General features: G+C 36.9%; 1 protein-coding gene across 1 annotated transcript in view; it reads right to left on the reverse strand.

The window, feature by feature from the left end:
• The window catches only part of LOC127653338 (unconventional myosin-X-like), a 61,756-nt gene extending 47,287 nt beyond the window's left edge, over positions 1-14,469 (reverse strand). Inside the window, exon 1 of the mRNA XM_052139990.1 lies at positions 13,676-14,469. Within this exon, the coding sequence (XP_051995950.1) occupies positions 13,676-13,810 (135 nt within the window). The 5' untranslated portion in view covers positions 13,811-14,469. The remainder of the gene's footprint in view (positions 1-13,675) is intronic.
• Between the last annotated feature and the right edge of the window lie 3,555 nt (positions 14,470-18,024).

Here is an 18,024-nt window from a genome sequence, read left to right on the forward strand (position 1 = left end):
ATATCGGAACAGAGACGATATGGGCATTTTTTAACTGATCAGGGATCAGCAGACAGCCGATCACCTTACTCCGATCATTTATGTCAGCTGAGCACAATTTGCGGCAGAGCGTAAACTGATAAATAACTTTTTAGCAACCCCATGACTAAAATGTCAGCAGTGTGGAAATATTTTAAATAAGAAAGCAAAAACTGTCCAACACCCACTTCCAATATCTGCAATCCGATCATTTCGCAAGGCGGTAGCAAAAGAGATGCGTTCAATATGACCAATTTGATACGACATCTTAAAACGAAGCATGCAACGGAATACAGCGAGTTCACTAAAACAAAACTTTTGGAGCTTTTGGATCCACGCTATGCCCTGCCTTCTCGACACTACATTTCAGACACTGCCTTACCAGAGTTATACAGTAAGGTTTGTGACAACATACAAGGTGATTTAAAACATAATGTGACTGCTGTTAGTTTTACAACTGACATATGGAGCTCTGACGTTTGCCCCATGTCATTGCTCAGCCTCACTGCACACTGGATTGATTCCTCTACTTTCGAGTTTAAACGTGCAGTATTAAATGCACACCAGTTTTGTGGGTCTCATACAGCCGATCATGTAAAACAGGCCATCGAGGAGATGCTGAGCATGTCAAAAATAAACAAGTAATTGTTATTTTATGTGACAACGCAAGGAATATGTTTTTAATTATTTTTTGTTGAATTCATTATTGTTGAACTTGGGCCTGTTCAAGTGTATCTGTTTACACCACTTTTAAGAGTAATTGCAAAATGTTTAATTCATTTTTATAGAATAAATTTTTGTTGTGTCTATTCAGGTCAAGCTGTTTACACCATTTGTATGTGTATGTAAGATTATATTAATCCATACAGAACTCAGTGGACTTGTGATTTATTTTTGTACCTGAATATTAAAGTTAAAATAAGCTATTACACCATTCTAAGTAGAAGTTGATTTTATATTTTTTTTCATTTCTCTCTTTATTTGAAAGGGGACAGTGTACATTAATCAACATTGAAACAATGTAAATGTACCCAAGTTAGCTCAGAAGTGCTAATTTTCATCGGTAGTCCCCCAGCCGGATGTAAAAAAGGCAACCTTAAAAATAACCACAAGTATAAAATCACAAAAATACAATTACATACAACACATTATGGTTAAAAAATACAATTCATATAAAAATAAATAAATCCACAATGTTTAAGTGTACACAGAAAGCATTAGTGCCTACAAGTTTGGCTCTCAACAAGCCATTTGTTTGCATTCTTTTTGAATGAAAAGAATGACAAGGACTCTCTGATGTGTTCAGGCACTGAGTTCCATTGCTGCGCTGCTCTTACGGAGAAAACAGACTGACCAAAAGCTGTTTTTCTCCGGGGATAATGCAGTCTTCCCTCACTGCCCCTCTGGTTACCCTAATCTCACTAGATCTAAAATTTATAAAATCACATAGTGGAGGAGGTGCTAGACCATGTCTGATTTTGTAAATTAAACAGATGTTTTTGTATTTAATTAAATTATCCCAGGTAAGTAACTGATATTTCTTCAGAATACTACAGTGGTGGTAGTGGTATGGTTTTTTATCCAGTATTTTTAATGATTGTTTGTATAATGTTTTTAATGGTTTTATTGTTGTAGAGTGAGTATTGGACCAGCTTATTAAACAATATGTTATGTGGGATAAAATCATAGAAAAGAAATATAATTTAGCAGCTTCTGTTGAAAGAAAGTCTCTAATGAATCTGAAGTTCACTAGACTGAACTTAATCCTATTACTAACTTTTTTATGTGAGTTTTGAAGTTTAGGTTAGAGTCTATATATAGTCCTAAATATTTATATTCTGTGACGACCTGTAATCTTTCTCCAGATATTACAATTTCAGGTTTTATATTTATATTATTTTTTGAAAAGAACATTGCTACTGTTTTAGATATGTTCAATTGCAGACAGAATTGCTCTAACCAGGTTGAGATCAGTGACATGGCCTCTGTAAGTTTTGAGGCAACTTCCTCTGTGGATTTTCCATAGGCCAAGACAGCAGTGTCGTCTGCATACATCAAAGTGTCACAGTTTTTACACAAAGATGGTAAATCATTAATGTATAAACTGAAAAGAATTGGACCTATAATTGAGCCCTGTGGAACACCAGTTGATAATGGTAAGGGGTAGAACTATATTGGTCAATTCTTACACTTTGTGAACGAGATAAAAGGTATGACTTAATGAGGTCAATGAATTTTGGGGAAAAATTAAATGCATGAAGTTTATGCAGTAAAACTGAATGGTTAACTGTATCAAATGCTTTACTGAAGATCTAAAAAGATTGCTCCCACTACCCCTCCATTGTCCATATTTGATTTAACCTTTTCTAGAAAATAACATATTGCTGTCTCTGTGGAATGATTAGCCCTAAAACCAAACTGCATTGAGTGCAAAGGAAAAGAACTGCAATTAAGATGATTGGTGATTTGTTTAGCAACCAGTTTTTCAAAGACTTTGGATACTGTTGGCAAAATACTAATAGGTCGGTAATTAGATGAAAGAAGGGAGTTACCACCTTTAAATATAGGAATGACACTAGCAAGTTTCCATGATTCAGGAAATTTCCCTTGATCTAGTGACACATTAATGATGTGCGTTAGTGGTCCCAAAATTGACTGACCTATTCGTTTGAGCATGAGTGTGTCCATCCCATACACGTCTTTTGCTCGTGAAGACTTAAGCTGTGTAATTACCTTTTCCACATCAGATATGGATACAAATTTTGGATGTAGTGGGGGCTCAATTAACAAATCTGAACTAATAACAGGTAAGTTGTTATGTTTCACAGGAAACTTTTGGCTATGGTATCAACAGAATCAACAAAATACTCGTTTAGTGTCTGTGCCACAGCAGATGGATCCTGCATAAGCATCCCATTGTTCTTTAGTTGTATTGAGTTATTACTAGAAGAAGTTTTACCTGTTAGTTTATTGATCTGTTCCCAAATCGCTTTTGAGTTACCATGACAGTTTTTAATAATTGTAATAAAAAGTCTGCCTTTGCTTTTCGTAATTGTCTTATTACTTTATTCCGTAACGAAGCAAATTTTTGTCTGTCACAAGATAGTTTTGACTTTATGGCTGTTTTAAGGGCATTGTCTCTGTCTTTCATTAATTGTTTGATATCATCACTGAGCCAGGGAAAAGAATGCTTTCTGTTTTTGTGTTTAATTGTCACAGCAAATTCTGTAATTTTTGTTTGTAAGCATTCAGTGAATTTCTGACTAATTATTTCCAATTCATTGTCCATTAATAAAGTGTCCCAGTTCATATTTTTTATTGCTGTGTGAAATTGTTCTTGGTTGCTCCTTGGAATGCCGATGAACTCCTTTTTTCCGGAATAAGCTGCAAATCGCTTTCTGGTTAATTTTCTTGTTATCAGCACCATGTTATGATCTGAGAGACCAGTTAACATATTGAATGATTTTGTGATCCGTTCGGATGATTGGTAAAGATTAAGTCAATTAGGGTGCTACAATTGTTTGTGATCCGTGTTGGTCCTTTAACCATCTGGACAAGATTAAATCCATCCATAATTTGCTGCAGTTTTTCCTTGTACTGTTATCGTCCCAGTGTAGATTAAAATCACCCATCACTATAACCTCCTTTTTAAAATCACACTGCTTTAACATTTCCTTAAACTTATCATAAAAGTCTATTTTAGCAGATGGTGGTCGATATAAGACTAATAATGTGAGAGACATCTGAGGTGCAAGAGATAAATTTAACCCAACGCATTCTAGATCAATTGGGGTTTTCCACTGGATTTCACTGCACTGTATGTTATCTCTCACATAGATCATAACCCCTCCCCCTTTGGCATCAGCTCTATATGTGAGTTTAAAAAAAATGCTAGATGCACTAAGCTAAATACATCTTTTAGTTACTTTGTTTACTTATTTATTTTTGGAAACAAACAAAAAAACAGTCTGCAGCTCTATTATCTACGCAAATACAAGTATCGGATCGGGACTCGGTATCGCCAGATATTTAACATTTAAATATTGGATCGGGGGCCAAAAAAGCTGATCGGGACATCTCTACCGAATCCAGATCAAAATCACTGAAGGTGCTTCTGAAAATAGTGGGGGTGCTCTGGAGTGGTGGTGGTGTAGTGGTCTAAGCACATAACTGGTAATCTGGTAATCAGAAGGATGCTGTTCAAGCCCCACAACACCACCATTGTGTCCTTGAGCAAGGCACTGAACTCCATGTTGCTCCAGGGGGATTGTCCCTGTAATAAGGGCTCTGTAAGTCCCTTTGGATAAAAGCGTCTGCCAAATGCATAAATGTAAAATGTAAATGTAAATGCTCTGTTTAAAGTGGAGATGTATCATAATTTTTAAAAAAAATTATAGATTAAATCATGTTTAAATGCTACTTAAACAACGTAAAGAGAAGTTTTTAATGTATTTTTTTTAATGTACAAAACATTTATTGCTTCATGTTTTTTTCCCCAAGATCTGTTGCTGAAAATGACAGCAAAATCATACATGTTTATACGTTTTGATGCAGCATTTTGTGCATTCACAAAATGCAAGGTTTTTTGTGTATTTGCAGATATTCAGAAAAATCTGCTTGCCAATTCACAGTATTAATTTGTCATATTCAATTGAGCAGGGGTGTGCAATTATTTTGGTTCTGGGGCCACATCAGCCGTTAAGTAGAACATGGAAGAGAGAAGATAATTTTTTTTTATCTTTTAAGCGTAAACATGCACTCAATGAATGATGCACATTTTTCTGAAGTGTATACTGATGGGACCATTCTGCGATTCCTTGAAGTTTTGCTGCTATACTTTCTAGCATGTGTTAGTAAAACTGAATAAAGGCTAAGTAAAATTATTAATTGATTATTTTACCATATTTCAATGCAATGGTAATTTAGTATTCAATTTAACACTCTATATCAGGAGTCTGGTTTAAAAGTAAAATATTCTGGAAAGAGATTCTAAAAGCTAGGGCTGGGTATCGAGTTCGATACATTTTAGGCACAGACCGAATTTCCTCTAAACTATCGAGTATCAAAACATTTCTTTTCGTTCTGTATCAAATTTCGATACCTTAGTGGATCAAAAGTGTGGCTACATTTCACCAGGCTCGATGCCAACAGCACACGATGCAATATTTGCAACAAGATAATTGCTGCAAGACCGGCAACACGACAAATCTGAAGAAGCACTTGACAGTGCACGGAATAAACTTAAGAGCAGAAAGTTGCTCTGACTTCGACTGCAAGAAAACCGAGCCGGTGCAGTCATCCTCTCAGCGTCCTCCTGCCACAGAGCTTCTTTTAACATGCCCACCACAAGAGTCCTCCAAAACTACTGATGAATGCAGTGGCGCAATGACTGGGACTCCGACAGGTAGGTTAACGTTTAGCAAGCAAACAAACCAACACTTGTAGTGGTACATGCTTGTGTTTTGTTAAATTAATGTTTAGCAAGCAAACAAACCAAAACTTGTAGTGGTACATGCTTGTGTATTTGTTAAATTAACGTTTCTGTGTGTGGTGACATAGTCCTATAAACTGGGACCTAAGTTAGATATTTTTTGGATGTATGGCTATAGATAGCTAGATAAATCGATGCTAAAAATGCTTTAAGGTTGACATTAACTGATCAAGTTTAACTCACATTAAAGTAGTTTTCTTGTTAAACCGTACTTATCCTTAGGTTTGGCTGAATTAACAGTTTATCTTTCTTGTTTTTTTTTCCTCTTTACATTAATGTTATAGCCTCTGCCCCGCCAACCCTGGCATGAGGAGACCAGAAGGCTCAGGAGATTTTTGAGTGTAAAAAAATAAAACCAAAGTTTTTTTGATGTAATGTTTGTAATCTTGATAAAATGGATTTCATAAAATTGGTATCGGAAAATGTATTGTTCTGGAACCAGTATCGAAGTCAAGATATCGGTATCGATATAAAAACAAATTTAACAATACCCAGCCCTACTAAAAGCTTATTTTAATGTTTGCTGCAAAGTGGACCCGTTTACTTTTTTCAGAATATTATCAACCTTTTTTACTTGCTCATGGGTCATGATGTGGGTCTTGTCAATGTTTGGTGCTTACCACCGTCAAGCACCCCATAGAACCGGGACTGGACCTCACCGAAGTTACCGGCCAGTTGAACTGTGATGCACCTCGCATTCAGCTTGCTCACAGGGGTTCTAAGTACAATTATTAATTAATTACTTATTTTTAAACACAATTCACAATCGTATTTTATCAAACTACACAATGATGACTAAGACATAATAGATATTACAGTTTTATCTTCTGTTAATGCCTGATTTTCTGTAAAGCTGCTTTGAAACGATGTGTGTTGGGAAAGGTACTATACAAATAAAAATGACTTGACTGCTCTGTCATATGACTCACACACACAGACACATGGGCGCACACCCTCACACAAACGCAGCACACACTGCTGGTGCTTAATTTTCATGCAGTGTGTTTAGAGTATACAGTAAATGTAGTAAAACCTTACTGTAAGTATTAAACTATATTTAACTTGACACAGTGACCTAAAAATTTTATGTTTAGGATGCAACGGACCCCAGACGCTGCACAAGCATCTGTCTGACGCAGGTGTACATTGACGGGACTTTAAACAAGCCCTCATAATAAATTTCCAACTGATTGACAAAATCACTTGTGAAATGGATTGCTGTGAACTGTATGCCAATGATTGACTTATGTTCAATAATATGGTAGTAAACAATACATTGTATTCTAAAGCCACTTTTTGTATTGTCTTATCAATGATTGACTCTTCTGCTACAGGAATGCAATGCATTTTAATCATCTGAATATTTTTTATTTTATATATATATATATATATATATCGATTGACAGCCCTAATAAAAATATAATATTCAAAAAGTAGCAATAATACTAATAATAACAATTATGTAATGGTTGTATTATAATAATTATTATTATCATCTGTAAGCAATATCACAAACACAAGCAGCCTTGTGCCACAGGTAATCAGATTTTCTTTCATTTATGTTTTCATTAATACGGCTAAACATTATTTGATTAAAACTGTATGTATCAATTTAATTAAACGCCATTTGATCATAACATTTAAATAAAAAATGTAACATGGAATCCAGACAAATTTAAACAGAAAATTCATAATTTGTATCTGTAAGACTTTATGCAGTTCTTTTATGAATGAAGTCATTTTCTGTGTAATTTCATAAAAAATCTGAGGCTTTTTATTTGTTGATTACAGTATTAATTTTGTATCGATACCGAGGTACCAGGGCTGGTATCATACCGAAGCCAAAATTTGGGTATTGGAATAACACTAAACCAAACCAGGCAAAATCTGCTCCATGTCATCCAAGCACATACTTCCCCTACAGTATTAATCATTGAGAGTGAAATCGTGGCTTTCTCAAGTATCTGATTTTCACACTGAAGAAATTAAAAGTACATTTGAAGAAAAAAATCATTAAAAAAATCATGTACTCACATGAGATGAAGAATCCAGTCAACTCAGTAGCCTAATAAAAGCCATGTAAAAATGTATTTTGCATAGAGATGGATCAGCATGTTGAGATCAAATGACCAGCCGAACATCACAATGATCTCACATGAAATTGACATGTTGCTTCTGAAAGTTAATTTACCTTCAAACCAAACCCATTCAGTCGAATTACTGACAACCACTATGCCCATCCAGTCATTTTGTGATCAATTCAAGCATAAACAAAAGTGTGTTGTGCAAACAACCAGAGAGACACGGGTTCTGGTCTCATGGGAACCAGACAGTAATCAGTTTACATAAAAAATGAAGAGCACAGTATGGAGGTTACATCAACGCTCAGTTAGGTTTTTGGGTAGAGCTATTAAAACATGTATTCCTTCTGATGGTATTTACAAATAAAAATACAACTCACTTTTGGTGCTACACTGTGAACTACAAATTTAACACGAAAACTGAGGCTAATGCGTGCCCATACGTTCAACATTACTTCTAGATTCAAACCAGAGCAGCTACTGTCTGGAAGAGCACGTGAAATGCTTCTTAAGTGCTCTGATGCCTGCATCATCAGCAGAGGCTGGCTCCAAACTCCCACGAAAATATAAAAAACAAATATAAACTTTGATAGTGAACACAAAGTGCTCCGGTTTCATATAAATTTTACGTGTAATGTAATCATGTAATGGCAAATGTTCCTGGTCAATGCGGGTTCAAACCACAGCACCGTGTTAATGACACACATTGACACAGAGGAGGAGATGCACCCTTACTCTATTTCCATGGAGTAATAAAATAGTGAAACAAAATCTCAAAGGTTTTGCTTCATGAGAAATAAGGACTCATGGGTTTAATCAAAGTGCATTAATATAACGTGTAAAATGTAGAGCTGTCAGAATTAACGCATTAACACGTGATTAATTAAAAAAAGTTTAAAGCGTTAATTATTCTTAATTGCAATTAACGCATTTACCGTTAATATGGCTTAAACACTTGCGTGAAGGGTGGAAACTTTGTAATGTGTCCACGTGGAGTCAATGCACTGACACACACGTCACACAAAAAGACACAGCGCCAGAGCCCTTCTACCAAGATGAACCTACAAGCTTAACACAAAAATAGCATAACATGTGGTCCCTTTGATATTCTATATGCGGTAGAGTCATAGTACTCTCCTATGATAGAGCCGCAGAGGTAATCTCGAAAGATACAACAAATTGGGGACATGTAAGGCACATTTTAATTACCACAGAAGCAAGTCAAGTTTTAACAATCACCAAAACTAAGAATGAGACATTTTTGTCTGGAAGCACTTTTCATGGTGTGTTCAAAGCTTGACACTGCCATTGACGCGAACCATAAATGCAGCTTCATGATTGCTGTAACAAAGCAGATAGCCACAGTATACCGGCAGATTAATATTGTGGAGGATTATAGTTTAAGAGATTTAATGCTCATTGCAATGAAAATGCAACCTATGTGGGGACTAGTTCTTTCAATTAGTCAAACTCACACTTAGACTTTGGGAATGTTACTTCAATTGGTGCTATTTTAGTGCATTTCTTGTGAAAGGCTTTGTTTGGAAAATGTTAATAAAGCATTATATTGTTCCATATAGTTTTGTTTTCTTACCATGAAAGTAAATGCATATATAGTGTCAAATTTAAGCACTTTCAAAATCTGTGATTAAATCACGATCAACTAAAAAAATTATGTGATTAATCGCGATTAAACATTTTAATCGACTGACAGCACAAGAAAAAAGTTAATAAATGAGGGCAGCAATATTTTACCACTGCATATTATTATATTATATAATATAGTAAAAAAAATATTTTTTTATGAGTTCCAAAAACAAAAGTGTAAATGTAAAATTGACCAAACTAAAGTTGACCAAAAATAGAGACTTTTGCGTATTTAGAAATATTTTTATATTTAAAAAATGATTGTTTATGTCATTCATAAATGTTTAAAGCCTTAAAAGGAAATCATATATCCCTATTTTATTATTTATTTATATAGTATATTTGAAGTTAAATATGTACAAATTAATTCTTAAGGTGTATGAATAACACAAGAAAGAAATATGACAATTGACAATTATGAGTGAAAGCCATAAAAGAGAAAATTAATCGTCATAATTGCAATTATTTGTTTGACAATTAATCATTAGCCAGATTTCATAATCGTGACAGCCCTACACTCTATGATCAGACACTTTTGCTAAAAGAATAAATGAATCATGGCTGACTGCGAATAGAGCATTTCTACAATGGCATCGGTCCCCAAAAGCTATTGCTTTTTTGTGATGAAGCATCCACAAAGCTAGGTGTCAGTATAAGTCCAAGATGACTGCCAAACGCCCAGTACAAAACATTTACTTATTTAACTTCCTGAAGACATGCTACAAAGCCGGTACCAAAGGCAGGGTGCTAATCATTAAAACATTGACATACAGTAGACCAATAGAAAGACAGATGTCATCCACCATGACAAGGCTAATTAAGCTTCAACCACACAATCTTTCCTAGGGAGGACATCTGAAGGTTGTTGGTGGGAATATTGATCTTGCCTGGCATGAAGAGGAAGCTTGGCTTTGCATAAGCACTCTAGATATCAATATCTTTTATCAATAATCAATAATGGCACTGTGACAAAAGTAAAAAGAAAACTGGTTCAGCAACCGTTTCGCAGTGACACTGCATGCCCCAAAACAATGAGTCAACCAATAGCCTGTCATATTACAATAGCCATTCAAACAGAGCTGATTATCAAGTCTTTAAGCTGCTTTAATTAACACTGGTATATGTGATACCAAGAAATGTGATGGTCACTCGGTTGACTATGTAACATTATCTAATGGTTACATCACATACACACTGGTGAAAGGCTGGTTGGGGTTCAATGAATACCTATCTGGTGTGGGAAGGTGGATTAATTGACCTATTAACCTCCAATATTGTTCACATATTTCGCAAATACACAAAATCCTTCACAAAACCATAAATGGGTAAATGGTGAGAGACACCAAGGAAATATGGGGATTATTGATTTAAGGGTGATAAGTCCCGAAGAGATGGATAGAGAGATTGAATGAGTTGGGGAAGGAGGAAACGAGAGAGTTGGAAGAGATAAGAGGTCAGTCCATAAGAGACTCACACAAAAGCTCCCTTAGGCTGTTTCTTATTGACTGGGCCTGTGTATGAGCTGTGTGTGTAAACCACAGTTTCATAATATGGTACTGACTAGAAAACCAGTGGGAGTCGCATTGAGTGTGTGTGTGTGTGTGTGTGTGTGTGTGTGTGTGTGTGTGTGTGTGTGTGTGTGTGTGTGTGTGAGCGTGTATTTATCACTTTGTGGGGACCAAATGTCCCCATAAGGAAAGTAAAACCCGAAATTTTTGACCTTGTGGGGACATTTTGTCGGTCCCCATGAGGAAAACAGCTTATAAACCATACTAAATTATGTTTTTTGAAAATGTAAAAATGCAGAATGTTTTCTGTGAGGGTTAGGTTTAGGGGTAGGGTTAGGTTTAGGGGATAGAATGTAAAGTTTGTACAGTATAAAAACCATTATGTCTATGGAAAGTCCCCATAAAACATGGAAACACTACGTGTATGTGTGTGTGTGTGTGTGTGTGTGTGTGTGTGTGTGTGTGTGTGTGTGTGTGTGTCTATTCAGTTATGTTAATATCTCTTCACATCCATCTAAAAAATACTTGTTAACAAGTCTATTTGAAATAACTTCAGTTTTAGGTAATTACTCATCACAGTTGCGCCTTAAATGTGCAATTGGTGCAGTTTGATAGGTGTTTAAGGATTTGATATTTCAGCTTTAGTTCAGTGCAGCTCCAGACTGCTAGAGAGGAGTGTGTGTGGTAAAGGCTCATTGGCTGTTGGAAAACTGCATTTAAAAGTGGGGATCAACATCTGAGATTTACTGACAGAGGAACTATTATTAAATATATGATCATGCGGATGTGTTCAGTTGCACAGAGGCATAAAATAGATCTGCAACCTGGGTGCTGGCTCAGCTGAATTTCCTTCAGTTTTCTCTAAACTGTCACACTTTATCACCTTCATCTTTTTCAGACATGGGTCTTGATATACAGGACAAAAAGGGCTGATGAAATACACCAACAATAGCTCAAAACACACTTGGGTGCATATGTAGCCTAGTATGAATGTATGCAAAGTTTCTAACAGACAATGAATCAACTATATATTTTTGTTCCTTCATGTTCTCAGTTTCATCTCAATGACTTAAAGGGATAGTTCACTCAAAAATTTTAATTCTCTCATCATTTGCTCACCCTACATTTACATTTATGCATTTGGCAGACGCTTTTATCCAAAGCGACTTACAGAGCCCTTATTACAGGGACAATCCCCCTGGAGCAACCTGGAGTTAAGTGCCTTGCTCAAGGACACAATGGTGGTGGCTGTGGGGCTCGAACCAGCATCCTTCTGATTACCAGATTACCAGTTATGGTGGTAACTGGTAATCTTAGACCACTACACCACCACCACTCCATGCCATCCCACAAACAAAGCTTTTCGGAAGAATATCAGCTCTGTATATGTCTAATCAATGCAAGTGAATGGTGAACCTTTGAAGCTCCAAAAACACATAAATTCAGCATAAAAGTAATCCATATGACACCAGTGGTTTAATTAAAGTCTTCTGAAGCGATCCAGTTGGTTTTGGGTGAGAACAGACCAAAACTCATTTTTCACCGTAAATCTTGCCATTGCATCTCTAGGCATGATCTCGATTTCAAGCTTGATTACACTTCCTAGTGCTTGACGTTTAAACAGAGCGCTAGATGGCGCTATAGGAAGAGTAATGAAGTTTAAAATCATCATCATCATCGCCAAGGAGACTGCTGTCAAGACATACAGTGAAAAAGGAGCTATAATTTGGTCTGTTCTCACCCAAAACCGAATGCATTGCTTCAGAAGACATGGATTTAACCACTGAAGTCTTATGGATTACTTTTATGCTGCTTGTATCTGCTTTTTGGAACTTCAGATTTCTGGCCACAATTCACTTGCATTGGGACCAACAGAACTGATATATTCATCTTAAAATCTTTATTTGTGTTCAGCAGAAGAAAGAAATTCTTCTGGGAAAATATGGGAAGGCATGAGGGTGAGTAAATGATAAGAGAATTTTACATTTTTGGTGAACTATCCCTTTAAAAAAAACAAAGGATTGCTTAGTTCTTCAAGGGACAGTTCAATGAAAAAATCTTTTCAACACAGTCTCACAGTGAAATCGTATGATTTGTATGAGTTGGCTAAATTGTCTGAAAGAGTTGGGTCATACGAATTTGTATGAATTTATACATCTATACATTTATTAACAGCAAATCAAAGACTCTGCCACATCTCCTAAAATGCGACAATTACTTTCTTCCGTCATACATAACATACTCTTCCCGCTACAAATCATGCTTTTGGACTCTACTCTATGGTTAGGTTTAAATATGGCCTAAAATGAATAACCATGTACACAATATCTGAAACGCAGAACTTTTACATTACAGTGCAAAAGTGAATGGTGATTGAGACTATGCCATTCTACCTAACATCTCCTTTTGTGCTCTATAAAGAATGTCATACGAGTTTGGAACAACATAAAAAATTATGATAGAATTTTCATTATGCACATACATATATGAACATACTGTATGAAATAAAGAAGTGCCACAAATTATGTCAAGCTTTGACACCTTGAGCACTTCTCTTCAATTCTCCATTTATGACCTGTAAAACTAGTTTTCCTAGAATTAAATTGGTGTTTGGCTCTAATTACAGTCTATTTCCACATGTACCACATAAAACTGACACATCAATACATCTGTGTCAGTGCTTCCAGAAAAAAATACTGAGAGATGGAAAAGAAAAATTAGTGTGCACTGCAGTATAATCAACAATATATGAATCAATCACTTATTAAGAGGGGTATGTTTGGCTGCGACTTTACACCTAGTGAGCTGCCTGCCTAGACAGCATTTTTGGGCAACATAGTTGCATGTACCTTTTGTAACATGACCAAAAATGCCATCTAAGTAGGGAGCTCACTGAGTTTTGCGAAACAGCCTTGGATTTGTCAACATACCCGTCCCGTGTGTGTCTTCTCGTTCTGATTGCGTAACTCAAAAGACTCTTCCTCCTCTTTCTCCCCATTATCCCGAGCCAACAAACTAAAGCCGTGTCTGCAGCACACAAGCCAGCAAAGTCCCTGCAACGGCATTCAAATCACGGCTTGTCGTCCAGTCTCTATCCGTAAATGTCCTGTGATGTCCCCCGTTCCAGTGCTGTTGAGCAGATGGGACAGATGGAGAATGTCTAGTCGTATAAAACGGGCCGATCCAAGTGTTACAGGGGGCGTTAAAAAAACGCAACGAGTACAACCGGACGCAGGTGTCTCGAAACTCGTTGTTTAAAGTTGGAGTTCTTTTTTAGCTTGATAAAAACAAACACTCCTGTGCAAGACGCTGAAAAACATAGAAAACGACTGAAAACCTGTGCAGACGAACGAAAAAACGAGGGATGCACTCCTAAAGCAGAATTCCGGTGTCCCGTTAACACAATTAAAAACAAACATGCAGACAAAACTGCGAATTAAAGGATAGTAAATATAACTGGTATATATATAAGTCCTACATTTCTGACGTTTAAGTTTAAGGTTTTTGTACTACCCAGTCCCTCACTCCAGAATTCTGTTGAGATATCTTGACAAAGAGCTTTTTCATCTAAATCCAAAACACGTAGGCCTATCCAATTTGAGGCAAAGACTGATACAAATATTTAATCCCAGAGGTACATTCAAAAGGAGAGTTGATGAACTGCATTACATATGTGACTGTTTAATCGGCTTCTTCTCTCCTCTCTGTTCTCCGAAACATCAGCAAGCGGGCTCTTTCAGTAGCGTGAGTGATGGGGGCATGGCGAGTCACCCCATGTGTTAAGACGCGGGAGATGATTGGCTCATGACCCACACGCCCAGAAAATGCCCCGCCTTCTGTCTGTCTGGCCGCACATGTGAAGTAGACATTTCAGGAAATGGAAGTAACTCGTTGGGGAGGGAATCAGAAACTTGACTATGATTGTTCATTGCTTTAACAAATGTTAAATCCCAGTTGTTTAACCTCAAACTTGGAGTATACACACAAGCATATACACTTTGAAGTTTGTGCTGTGTTTGCAGATTGTAGCCTCGTTAGTTACTACATACAGTATTAGGACTATATTCAAGGTTTTACCTATCTATCCTTGTCCAAACTATGATGTCATCCAAGAAGGTTTATGTCCAGTCAGTGACAAAGTAAAATTCTGCTTCTTTTATTTGAATAGTGCTAGGAGGTGGAGACTGTGCAATTACATCAACAAGTCAGTGTGAAGTTCTGGGAAAAGGAGCGAATGAGCACTTTTTGTGTGCGTGTGTTGGGGGGTAATATAGTCTCCTGAAACGCATTACGTGCCTGAATGGAAAGCAGATGGACTCCATTATTCCAGGAAACTCTTGTCACGAGAGGCTCTGTAGAGAGAGCGAGAGAGTCAGAGAAAGAGGGGAGAGGGTAGAAAGACTTTTTGTGTGTCGCTTCCAAAAGGTCTGATGATCCCCCTTCCTACTTTTTTTTTTTTTTTTTTTTTGTCCAATGCAATTTGTGTTTTCCAAAAATTTTCCCCTTTCATTTATGACTTTTTATTGAAAAAAAAACAACAAGCGATTCCATACAGATAACAAACTAACTCCTTTTCATTCCCTGTTTCCTTTTACCTCCCTTCCAGGAAACAACTGGTCAGATCAGTGTCGGTTTTAAAGGGACAGTTCACCCAAAAATGAAAATTCTCTCATCATTTCCTCACCCATCCCAGATGTATATGACTTACTTTCTTCTGCAGAAAACAAACAAAGATTTGTATAAGAATATTTCAGTTCTGTAGGTCCATTCAATGCAAGTGAATGGTGACTAGAAATTTGATGGTCCATATATTCAATATACATAGCGATATGATACGTTTGGGTGAGAAACAGATAAATATTTAAGAGCTTAAATCTCAATAAATCAATAAATAAATCTCAACTTTCACATCTGAAAGTCGAATTGGGTGACTGTTAATCTTCTCTTTCACATCTGAAAGTGAAAGTGGAGATTTATAGTAAAAAAGGACTTCAATATTGATCTCCAAACCCATCATATCGCTTCTGAAGACATGGATTTAACCACTAGAGTCTTATGGATTACTTTTATGCTGCTTTTATCTACTTTTTGGAGCTTCAGATTTCTGGCCACCATTCACTTGCATTGAAAGGACCAACATAACTGAGATATTCATCTAAAAATCTTTGTTTGTGTTCAGCAGAAGAAAGAAATTCATACAAATCTGGGATGGCATGAGGGTGATTAAATGATGAGAGAATTTTCCTTTTTGGGTGAACTAACCCTTTAAAACTTTATTTTTCCATCACATACACTGTCAGTCTTTCCAGTCTCACTCTAATCCTTATTTTCCTTAAGTCTCACGCAGAACCCTTCTCAGTCATTCAGTCATGTACACCCATAAATCACGCTTTCAAACACACACTCTCACTTGCATACAAGCACGCTGATGAAACATGATATTTTTCAGGGCCCCTCTGTGCCTGCTCTCCCTTCTCACTCGCTCTCCCCATCCCTTCATTTCCTCTCGTTTGCTCTGTTCCACTCTGTGCTGACTCTCTCCAAGCATTCATCACTGCATGCTGGCCCTGGTGTTTGTCTTTAAGTCTGCCTGTGGCTTTACCAAACACACATGCATGCAAAGGCACACACTCAAACCCAGAATGATGGCCTAAAGTGTTCTTTTCAATCCGAAGTCTCCAGCTTCGGGGGGGCAGCAATTGCTCTCCTTTTTGCAAGCCATTGTGCCAACAAACTTCTTTCACGCACAAAGAGATATGGCAGAAGTCAAGATTTTCACTGTAACATAACTTACATTTTGGGTTGAATGGGAGCATATGTAGCAGTGTGCCACTCTCCTTTTAAACCATTAACTGTAACCTTTTTTGATCGTCCACCATCCCTTAATTCTTTTCGATGTGCGTACACATCCTCCTTGTGTCTTACAGAAGACTTGGAATATGTTGCATGCACAACTTTAATGACACTTTAGAGGTTGTTTTGTAGCTGTAAAGTGAGTCACTATCAACTGCATTGTATTGAAATCAGCGAACAGGACATCCTTAAATTCCTCCTTTTGTGTTTCACAAAAGAAAGTGAACAGATTGGCATGAGCATGGTAAATGATGACAGAATTTTTTGAGTGAACTGTTCCTTTAAGTATTTCTTGTAATGACTGTTTAAGGATTAAGACTGTACAAACTATTGAACAGACTCTATGCCTGTCCCTGAAAGCCTTGTTTTCATTCGCATCAAATTAAATGTGGCCTTTACCCTGAATAATATCTCTTTCTCTGTTGGACTCTTCCTCTATCTTTCTCACACTTAACAAAGCATAGTATTCGTTTCCTTACCTATTTGCCTTTATGCTCAACAGTTTTCCTCACTTTTTTCTTCCTTGTCATGGAGCGTCAGACATGCCTCCCACCTGACTTCCTCCTGGAACAGATTATTTATTTTTAGAGCACTCTCTCTGTTTCTTTCTTCCTCTTTCTCTCTCTTCTCCACCCACGCTAAGAAGAAAATGGGAGTCTTGTGTCTATATATGGCTTGTGAGTGAGTGAGGTTTTCAAGAAAAACAGACTGTCATTATCACACCCATCTTTTGTCCCAAAAGACAAGGTAATGAGAGGAGTCTGACCACACTGATGTTTTCAGTTTTCAGTCTCACTTTCACACAGCCCGGCCTAAATCTGCTTTTTGGGCCCCTATTCTCTGTTTTCAGTGTTAAAGGTCCGGTTGAACAAAAGGGTGAAACTGGGTGATACTCTAAGTTTGTGAAGTAGTTGCGTTCTAAAATGTGTCAGACTGCAATTACAACACAACGCAAGTACGCACTGCATTCTAAACATTGCCACTGTCCGCTTCTACAGTGAGTTCACTGTTTCAAATCAACTATTGTTATGGCGGAGTAACAGTTTGAATAGAATACTGTTGATATATTTAGAGCAACTTACTTGAATATTAACACATCAAGTTTAATGGCACAGGCATTTGAAGGTGGCTCTATCGCCTCCTTGAGTGCTGAGGTTTGTTACCGCCACAGTAACGCAAGAACACACCTGACTGGGCATTGACTAAGCACTTAAATCCCAGTTGAGAATATCTATAAATGCTAATCCCAATGTGTCATTTTCATTATCTATGTGAATGTTGAAGTCACCAACAATTAAAGCTCTATCTACACAACATTGAGAATGCAACGGGTACTTGCGTTGTTAAGAATTTTAGAACATAACCACACAAAATCAAGTTTACATAGCTAGAAGCATCTGCATTCACATTCTTGCGTAAATTATGT

This window comes from Xyrauchen texanus, chromosome 12, assembly GCF_025860055.1.
Source record: "Xyrauchen texanus isolate HMW12.3.18 chromosome 12, RBS_HiC_50CHRs, whole genome shotgun sequence".
In the NCBI taxonomy this organism is placed as follows: Eukaryota; Metazoa; Chordata; class Actinopteri; order Cypriniformes; family Catostomidae; genus Xyrauchen; species Xyrauchen texanus.